Source organism: Echinops telfairi, unplaced genomic scaffold, assembly GCF_000313985.2.
Source record: "Echinops telfairi isolate 266 unplaced genomic scaffold, ASM31398v2 ScPeMD7_2565;HRSCAF=3150, whole genome shotgun sequence".
Classification (NCBI taxonomy): Eukaryota; Metazoa; Chordata; class Mammalia; order Afrosoricida; family Tenrecidae; genus Echinops; species Echinops telfairi.
The window spans coordinates 890,537-901,031 of NW_022106463.1; the positions used below are offsets into that span (position 1 = coordinate 890,537).

General features: G+C 43.0%; 1 protein-coding gene across 1 annotated transcript in view; it reads right to left on the reverse strand.

Annotated features, from left to right (window-relative positions):
- Positions 1-10,495, reverse strand: part of CRYL1 (crystallin lambda 1) — a 167,565-nt gene that overhangs the window by 35,775 nt on the left and 121,295 nt on the right. Inside the window, exon 4 of the mRNA XM_030886613.2 lies at positions 5,330-5,491. Within this exon, the coding sequence (XP_030742473.2) occupies positions 5,330-5,491 (162 nt within the window). The remainder of the gene's footprint in view (positions 1-5,329; positions 5,492-10,495) is intronic.

Here is a 10,495-nt window from a genome sequence, read left to right on the forward strand (position 1 = left end):
TTATCGGGGGTGGGGGGGAGGGGGGAAAATGAGTTGACACCAGGGGCTCAAGTGGAAAGTGGGTGTCGTAAGAATGATGAAGTCAACATATGTACTAAAGTGCTGGACACAGATGACGTATATACAGATTGTGATGAGTTGTATGAGCCCCTAATAAAATGATTACTTAAAAAAAATGTGAATGCTCACCTCTGGGACCACCATGACTTCAGGAACCAGATCCACATAGAGGGAATATATTTCCAACCAAGGCTTATATACACTCAGGGGACATGCAAGCCCCTCTTAACTACAGGTAACCACATACTATATGTAACAAAGTGAGCTGTGCCCTAACCCTAAAGTCCCCGAGTATACTGGAGGAATAAGCTGACACCAGTGCCTGGGGCAGGTAAAGGGGGAGATGCCATCCTCAGAGCCTAGGTAGCAGTAGCGTGTGTCTGCTCCTATAGATAAAGCTGCCAGCCACTCAGCAAATCAGTCATGTGCTTGTAAGAGGGAACTTTAAGGTAGCACTATTATGGGAGGATATAATGGGAATCAACATTAATTATGAGAATGTGATTGGAACTCACCTCCAACTCATAAGGGCCCCCCTCCACCCCGGAAACCCAGCCTGCCAAGCTCCTTACTATATGAGACCAAAGGATTCATCCACATATGCCCTCTTTCTGTTCTCTGCTCCCCACAGTTGTGGAATTCCTATTCTTCCCAAGGCTATCCTTAATTTGTTATGATCCACACAGTCGAATGCCTTTGCATCGTCAATAAACACAAGTAAGCATCTTTTGGGCACTCTGTTTCCAGCCAAGTGCTCTCTGATGTCAGCAATGACATCACTTCCTCTTCTTGCTCCCACGTCCTCTTCTGAATCTGGCCCAAATTTCTGGCAACCCCCTATCAAGGTACTGCTGCAAAAGTTTGTGGATGATCTTCAGCAAAATTTTACTGGTATGCGGCATCAATGATATTGTTCTACAATTTCCATATTCTGATGAGTCTGGAATGGGTACTGTGGTAGTTACATAATCTGTTGTCAATTTGAGACTTAAGAGTGAAGGGGTGGAGTTTAGCCTGTCAATCAGGTCACTGCGTGATGACCTCATTTGGAGGCGCTAAGGAGATAAATAGCTCGCTGGAGGCGGAACACACATACACTCCCTGTGAGATATTACTGACACAGAGCCTGATGGAGCTACGCTGATGCAGCCAGAGCCCTGGTGCTGGAGGAGCCACATGGAGATCCACACCAGAGCCACCGGATCCAGACGACTTTCCACCCACTGACCTATGATCTCCTGCATTCGGCATCATTGCATATGTTTCATGAGTCTGAAGAGGAATTTATAGATTGGTGTCGGACATACGGGCTAATCTTGAATTTATGGACTTGATCTGGACTGAGCTGGAATGTTTTTCAATATTCAATTGCTCTTTGATATAAAGCTCTTTCTTACACACATATGAGTGTCTATGAATTTGTTTCTCTAGTCTACCGGAGTAGCACAGGTACAAATAAGGTTCTTTTCCAGTAAATTGGCCAGGCAGCTGTCTCCCAAATTTTCTACCATAGACGAATAAGTACCCCAGTGCTTCGTTGGCTTGTTGAGACATTTCAGTGAGTTTCCAATCAATTCCTGGAGCCTTGTCTTTGGCTGGGAGAAAGACGGCGCTTTCTACTCCCATGAACAGTCCAGTGTCAGAAACTCACAGGAGCAGTTCTATCCTGTTTTACAGGGTCACTGTGAATCCACATCAACTCAATGGCAGTGAGTTTTGTTCTTTTTTTTGTTTGTTTGTTTTTAGCTAATTCCTTCACTGCAGCTTGGACTTCTTCCATTGATTCTTGCTCACCTGCTACCTCTTGAAACAGTTGAAAAGTTCTTTTTGGCACAGTGCCTCCCTTTTCTTTTGATGCTTCCTAGATATTCAATAGTTTGAAAATCGAGGCTTGAATTTTTTTCTTCAGTTCTTTCAGCTCAAGATGTGCTGAGCACGTTCTTCCTGTTTGGTTTCCTGCCTCCAGGTCTTTGCACATTTCATTGTAATCCTTCACTTTCAAAGTGTTTACTATCAAAGCTGCCCTTTGACAGCTTCTGTTCAGCTCTTTGACTTTATCATTTCTTCCCTTCACCTTTGATACTCTATGATTAAGAACTAGTTTCAAAGACTCTTCTGACGTCCACTTTGATCTTTTCTTTCTTTCCTGTCTTTTTAATGACCTTTTTCTTTCTTCATGTATTAGGTTCTTGATGTCATCTCATAGCTCATCGGGTCTTCTGTCATTAGTGTTCTGTCATTAGTGACATAAAATCTTGTCCTGAGATGGTCTCAAAATTTGGGTTGTATTTTGGCTCTCGTACACTCAATTTTCATTTTCTTCAGCTTCAACCGAACTTACATATGAGCAACTGATTTTCTGTTCCATTCAGCACCTGGTCTGGTTTTACCTGCTGATATTCAGCTTCTCCATCATCTCATCCCACACATGTAGTAAATATGATTTCTGGCCATGCTTTGCTATTATTTCTAAGGTTTTCACTGGCTAAGTCCTCTATGTGGACAGTGTTTTCTCTCTTTTTGTAGTCTGTTCTTAGTCTGGAAGCTCTGCTAAACTCTGTTCACTTTTGGTGACCCTCCTGGAAACTTGAAAAACCAGTGACATCACTTCCAGCATCATAGCAACACACAAGCCACCACATATGACAAGCTGACAGACAAGAAGAGGTATTAGTTGCTGTCAAGATGGTTTTGACTTATGGTGACCTTGTGCATAGCAAAACATTGCTCAGTCTTATGCCATCCATCTTCATGTTTGAGTTTTTCTTGCTTTCATTGAGAGTTTGTTTTTGCTTTCAATGAGTTTACCATTCAGGATGTCTTTACATCACTCTCCAAAAGTGGTTTCCCCAAATCATAGGTATTGCTCTTTACATAAACAAGTTCCTGTTCAGCATAGCCTAGATGAGTTTCCATAACCTTCCAAATAGCTTCTACTTGCTAACTCCAAGTAGTCAACTGAATCTTATTCTACATATCCATACTTACTCTTGAACTAATGTCTTTGTGCATATACCCTTCCCCGGTCTCAAACACGCCCCCTGAAATTCCCCCAAAGCCCAATTAGAACCTAGCCAGCCTAGCCAGATCCTTTACAGTCTGGGTCTCAGCGTCTCTGTCTACCTTCTCCATCATGTTAACCTTTGAGGATCCAGGGGTTTCGTCATCATCATCATACTACAGTTTTTAGCTAAATTTGCTTTATCATCCTAAGTCAGCTATCCTGGCCTTCAAAAGCCAATGACTCAAGAGTCATTCATTGAGTGATCCGTGAATCTCCTCCTCTCTGATTAGCTTTCCTTTGTGTTAAGAATATTTGGAAATATTTATTGAGGACATACATTTAGAAATACTGCCAATGTCAATTTAGAAATACTGCCTGATAGGCTTCCTCATATGTCCTTGGTGAGTACCTCTGCCTGGTTAATTAATGGGTGAGTGAAGAATAACAACAACAAAAATTGCTTAAGTCAGGCACACAGAATCTGAATAGCTAAGCCTAAATCCCCGGCACCTGCATTTTAACAAAATTGATCTTACTCTGAATTGTGTCAGTAGAAAGCAAAAATACATATTTACAAAATCGCATTTGACCTTCACATTTTAAAACACATTGTGTTGGGCTTTAGGTGGAAGTTTACATGGCAAATTCATTCTCCAGTCATTGGTGCAATCCCGCACCGCGTCAGCACTCTCCCTGGGTCACTGGCTTCTGCCCATCCAGTCCCTCTGTCCCTCCCTGTCATCTCATCTTTGGCCTGCGGCAAATGCTACTCTTTTGGTGCCATGTAACTGATTGTTCTAAGGAGTAGATTATTAACAGCTGTTTTGATTCCTTTATCATCTTGTCTACTCTTTGCCTGAAAGGGTCCCCTAAGGTGTCATCAGTTCCATGTTACATGATTGTGGAAGGGCAACCGTCTTAGGGAATTCTTGAGTCTCGTTCAGACCAGTAAGTCTGTTCTTTCACTTTTTAAAATTTGAATGTTGTTTTATATTTTTTTACCCATTTTAACCTGGACATTCTATTGTGTCTTTCACAGAGTGGTCAGTAGTGGTAACCAAACACCATCTAGTTCATCTGGTCTCAGATTCAAGGAGGCTGTGGTTCATGTGGGCCATTAGTACTTAGGACGAACTGCTTCCTTGAGTGTTTTCCTTTGCTCCATGTAGGAAGAGAACAATGGTTGCTTGTTAGATGGCCCCTCAAAAGTTTTTAAGACCCTGATGCTACCCCCAAACTAGGATGTAGAACATTATGAGCTGTGTTTTGCTAATCAGTCTCGATGTCCTGGACCTTCATGTCTACTGATTCAGTCCTGATATCGAAGTAGTACACCTTATGTGTTCTCTCTCTCTCTCTCTCTCACACACACACACACACACACACACACACACACACACACGAGTATATGAGAGCTATTTACATAATGTATATATTTTTAATGTAGCACTTTGACCTTGGTAGTGGAATTATTTGTCTAATAGTCTGTCTCTTCAGTTAGGTTAGCAAGTTGATCAAGGGTGAAACCCTGAAAGTTGTTCTCATTCTGCCCCATTACATATGACATTCTTAGGTAAATGCTTTCTAAAAATGAGCATTGTGCATTCTGTTTATCGACCAAAAGCCATCAAATGTACCTGGGTAAATTTCACGGCATGTCAATTATATCTCATTTAAGCCATTTAAAAATGCCAGTGGCACACTCACAATGCAGTCCTTGCCCCTTATGGTAGTTACATAATCTGGTGCCAATTTAAGACTAGTAACAGTGAAGGGGTGGAGTTTAACCTATCAATCCGGTCGCTGCTTGATGATCTCATTTGGAGGCACTTTGGAGATAAATAGCTCGCGGGAGGCGGGACATGCACTTTCTGCTTCGGATTCCTGATGACAAGACATGGAGCTATGCTAGATCCCTGGAGCTGGAGGAGCCACGTGGAGACCCAAGTCAGCACAGAGGTGCTTACACCGCCACTGGAGCCACAGACTTTCCACTGGCCTGTGATCTTCCTGCATTCAGCATCATTGCACGTATTTCACGAGTCTGAAGAGGAATTTATAGATGGGTATCAGCCATATAGGCTAATATCGGACTTATGGACTTGATCTGGACTGGGCTGAGATGTTTTCTCAATATCCAATTGCTCTTGTATATAGAGCTCTTTCTTATACACGTGAGTGTCTCTGAATTTGTCTACCCAGACTTAACACACCCCTGAAAAACAGCAGGTGAGGCAATTGATGCTCCAGTATCAAAATACTCACAGGATGGGCCACAATGCACTGCTTCACGTGGGTCAACCCGGCAAACAACTTGGAAGGCAAGAGGCAAGAGGTGGAGCTGCTCAAGACCACTGTGTCGTCGACGATGCCGTCCAGCAGAGCAAACGTCTTCTGCTTCAGCTCGAGGTTTTCTGGAACACATTCCTGAAAGGGACACATTCAAAGGATGACTTGCGATGCCTTTAGTCGGTCAGGCAGCCAGCAAAGCATTTCAGGCTTGATTCACTCCCCAAATGAACCAGTTGAAAAACCACCATGAAAATTTCAGAGCAGCAAAAAGGCTGCCAACAACAAGACAAGAACGTGGTAACTCTGGAATCTGGATGGTGGCGACATGGGAGTCTATTGTACTTTCTACTAATGGGTGGCTCTGACTGGTCTCATAATAAGAACACCTGCCAAATTTATGGGGGTGGTTTCTACAAACAGGATACACACAGACACCTCGGGCCAGGGGCTATAAACGTTAATAATCTTCTTGCCGTAACCATTTATTTCCCCTATCTCTTCTGATCATCAGATCAACTGATCTTCGAGGAGAAATCTTATCTCCATGAAATGAGCCACCATTTACATCCATGATTCCCACAAGGCTCCTGGAGAAAAGGGGAACCTTTTGAAAAAGACCGTTGTTTCTAAACATCTAAAGTTACTTTAAAAGGGCGGGGGAGGGGCATAGAGAATACATTTGAATTTAATACTGCAGATAACAAGTTCTCTGAATTCGCGTGACTTGCAAAGCCGGGAGGGAGAGTAAGATGACAGATCACCCACGGGCGAGGCGTGTTCCCGGAAACCTGAGCACGGAGTGGCACTGCCCTACCGTGGTAGAAGTGGAACCCCTGAAGGAGACTGGAGCTGCTCCATACTTTGGAAGTAGTAAAGCTGTCTTTCTCCTGGGCCACAAACACCTCTGGGGAAATCACAGCAGGGGTCACCCCTACCCAACCTGGGCCCCAGCTTTCCCAGGTGCAACAAGCACTTCCAGGGCTGGCAGCACAAACACCCAATGTTCCCTGGTATTTTTAGTGCAGTGATTCTCAGTATGATCCAATACCTACCAGCCTCAGCATCAATGGGGTGCTTGTTCAAAATGCAAATTCTTAGCACTCCCCTCTCAGGCCAGTAAAATCAGAATCTGCGAGTGGGGGCCCATGCATCTGCACTTTTAATGAACGTCCTGATCATTCTTGCTCCTGTGAGACATGGAGAACTACCATGGGTCCAACATGGGAGTACTCGATACCCTTTGCACGGTGGTGTGTTCTAAATACATCTTCAAGGATCTCCTCTTCATGATAACGCCAGGATGGTCGCCCTCCCCTCACTCCCCTGACCCCACCCCCAGCCCCCACTCAGGCATACCAACAAAGTATGCCTGAGGAGGGAAGGCTATTTTGAATATTAGCACTGTGATCATTTCATGGTCTCGAATCCTGATTCTCATGACTGCACCTGGCCAGTATCACCGGATGTTTCTTAGATTTACAGATCTCTTTAGGTAGTGCATCCTGGTGGCACTATCCTGTAAAGGTTGGACTGCTACCCACAAAATCAGCAGTTCAAACCTACCAACCACATCACAGGAACAAGATGAGGCTCTCTGCTCTCCTAAAGATTCACAGCCTTAGAAGCCCTATAGAGGGTCACTAACAGAACAGCCTCAATGGCAATGGGTTAGTGGCAAGTTGGTGAAAGGAGCCTAAGTGTTAAAGCAGGTCCTCAAACTTTTAAACAGGGGCCAGTTCACTGTCCCTCAGACCGTGGGAGGGCCGGACTATAGTTTAAAAAAAACTATGAACAAATTCCTATGCACACTGCACATATCTTATTTTGAAGTAAAAAAACAAAGTGGGCAAAAACACCCGGCAGGCCAGATAAATGTCCTCGGTGGGCCGCATGTGGCCAGAGGGCCGTAGTTTGAGGACCCCTGCATTAAAGTGTGCAAAAAAGTGGATACTAAATGCTGAAGTACTGCTAGAAACACCCCTCAAAAATAAGGAAAATACTTTCAATTTTGATATAATAATATCCAACAGTTAATAATACCTAATACTACATTGAAATCAACTGTGTAACTATTATGACCTGAATTCTACTGCTATATCATCTACAAGATTTTAAAAAATGTTACTCTAAGAATTTTGCATTAATATTGTGCTTGTTTATACTTTAAAAAATTATAATCAAACTATATAACATTTTATTAAAAACAAAAAGATCATATAAGTATTACATCTCAAAGACAGGGGCAAAAAATGGAGTCATTTAAGAACTGTTAAAAGCCCATTGTGCTAAATTCCCTTATCAAAAAAAAAAAAGCTACAGTACCTGGCTAGTTGTACATTGAGTAAACCCTGGATCAGTTAAGTCTGCCAGTTGGGTAAAGTTTAAATGAAGCCTTGTAGTAAAGCCAGAGACTAAGAATGATGCAGATACTGTTTAAGCTAATAAAAGAGCCTTCCTGAATAGGCTCATTGTGAGCCGGTCATGCAGATTCCCCCTGAAATTCTAGGCCTTTCTTCAGATCACTTGATTATCGGAGAGGCAAGAAAACTTGAACCGGAGGAAACCTAAACCTGCTACAATTATGTAAGGTGTTTTTTGGTGTTTGTTTTTTATGACACATTTGCTTGAAGTTTTGTTGTCATGTTGCTGCTGTTGTTTTAACAGTAACTGGATTGTGTTCCATGTGCCATGCTAGTCATTACGCCTCTGTCCATGTCCACCCTTGGGTTCATTCCTTTACTGTTCATGGGGAGCCAATACTCCTGCTCGGAGAAAGCGAATCTGAAACATTTCATCGGTCCCTTCATCGCCTGTGGCTGATGACAGTCATTCTCTTTGCCCTCCCGGGGCAGAGAGGAAAGACGAGGCAGAGCAGCAAACAATGAGCTGACTGAGAAGTCCTCTGCAAAGTGGCTTTGCTCTCTCTCAATCACACAAGCCAACCAGAGGAGAATCCGCCCTACGCATTTCTCAAACCAACGGTGTCTTTGGGGGAAGCTTCCTGAAGAAAGTCACTCAATGGGAAGGCTGGGAAAGGAATGCTACAGAAGACAATTGGCTTGTCTTTGTTAATTAAGCATTTCCTAGATCAACAAAAGGACTTTTGTTTGTGTTGGATTTTCGTCATTTTGAGGTGGGCAACCACACAAATCATACTCAAATATTCATATACACAAATAATACAGCATATTCATTTGCACAAATATGATTTTGACAAAGCAAAGCAAATTTGGGGTGAAGTAAAGCACAATGAAACATTTCAATCAGAATGGCTATTAATACCTTTTCAAAGCCTATTTATATAAAGCAGTATCAGATAGTTAGAAATAGGGTTAAGTTTAAGTCCTTCGCTTTTTCTTTTATTGCAATACAATCGAAAGAGACATCTGACCTAAGGTAAATGGTTGAAGTATTGATAAAGCTTAGCATAACCTTTCACACAGATTTAAATCCTGTTACTTATAATCAACTGGATCACTAAGGCACACCAAGAATGTGGATATTATATATCACGTGGTCTGCAACTGATAGCTAATCAAAATCCCTTGTACTAGATCTTCCCAGGATATCTTGTGATCTGGGTGAGATTTTTGAACAATGATTTACTCTCCTCCTGCCATAATTTAATGTATAACCCAAAATATAATGATATGAAATTCCATTTATTTTTACCTTTTCTTGTGAATTAGATGAAGGTTTGCCAAGCAGATCCTCAGTTTTACATTCAACAATTCATATGCATTTTGTTTCATGTCAGATTGCAATCGCCACAATGTATTATTTCCCTCCCTCCCTCCATATCCCATTTCCATTCCTCTTCCTTCCTCCCCCTCTCAATTTTTTTCCCTTGGATTTTTAACAACCTGTTCCCCTAAACATCAGTTATGTCCTTGTTTTGAAACAGGGCTTCCTCCATGGCCTCCACCACTATAAACCAATCAGCATATTGTACTGCGCAGTGCTCTTCCAGCACACTCTGAGAGCCTTCCCTTCGACTCACGACCTTCGGATTTTGAGATTTTACAAGTGCCCACTTGAATTCTATGTTAGCTTCAATAATGTTTGTTTGTTTGTTTAATAGATATTTATCTAATACGGTTAGCATCATTGGCAGGGTTCTGGAAACATCTTTCCCAGTGGACCCCGAAGAGCGAGAGCTGTAAACTAGTCAGACACTGACCTTAAAGACTCCTAGCGCCTCCCGGCCTTCTCAAATCTTAGAGACCCGTCTGGAGGTGAGTCCTCGCTAGTGGAGCCCCTCGGGTTTCTGTGCGGACATTCGTATTGTCCACTGTGGCTTGGTGGGTGCTATGTGATGATGAGGTGGCCCCCGCCTGCAGCGTATCTGTGCCCTGTGATGTGTGCTCACGCTCACCTTCTCTGTGTTTCCTGCTCGCCTGTTTCGATTTTACGGTTTAATCAGCTGGCTACTGAGGAGCTTTGGGGTCATTACTCCACAAAAGAAAGGCACAGGTCTGCCTGTTCAGAACCACAAGGGTGGTCACCAGCCGAGCAAGAGAGTTTAAAACTTCTTTGTGAGGATAAACCCGACAGGGGCTGGAACTGAGCGATCAGCTGTGTGCCAGTTGCAAGCAAAGAGCCACAGAACAGGAAGATCCCGCCGGTACCAGCTATACACAGCCCCAAACCTCTGTGGGGTGAAAAGCCTGAAAAGTTTTTATGGACTCTGAAAACACTGGCGTCTTTTGTTTCTGTTCATGGTCTGAACATTTTTGTAGAAATTTTGAGCATTACACGTCTAGCATCCAGTGGACAAAAGGTAAAACTCCCTGCATGAACCTTTTCTTTTGCTATCTCTCCAGTAGCACCCGGCTTAGTGCACCTTTGGGTTCCCAGCACATTCAGGTTTTTGGCAGGGGGGGAATGCTGCCTTTAAAAAGCACAGCAAAAGAACTAGGAGGCAAAGGGCAATTATAGAGATCTAAATACAGGCACATGCAGATGTAAATATATTTATATACGAAGAGGGGGAAATAGATCTATGCACATATATTTATAGGTTTAGTATTAAGGAAACAGATGGACAGTGGGCCCCTACTCAAGTACTCCCTCAATACAAGAACACTTTGTTCTAACAATTTGGCAGTCTGAGATGCTCACTTTCCTGGCACTATCGCT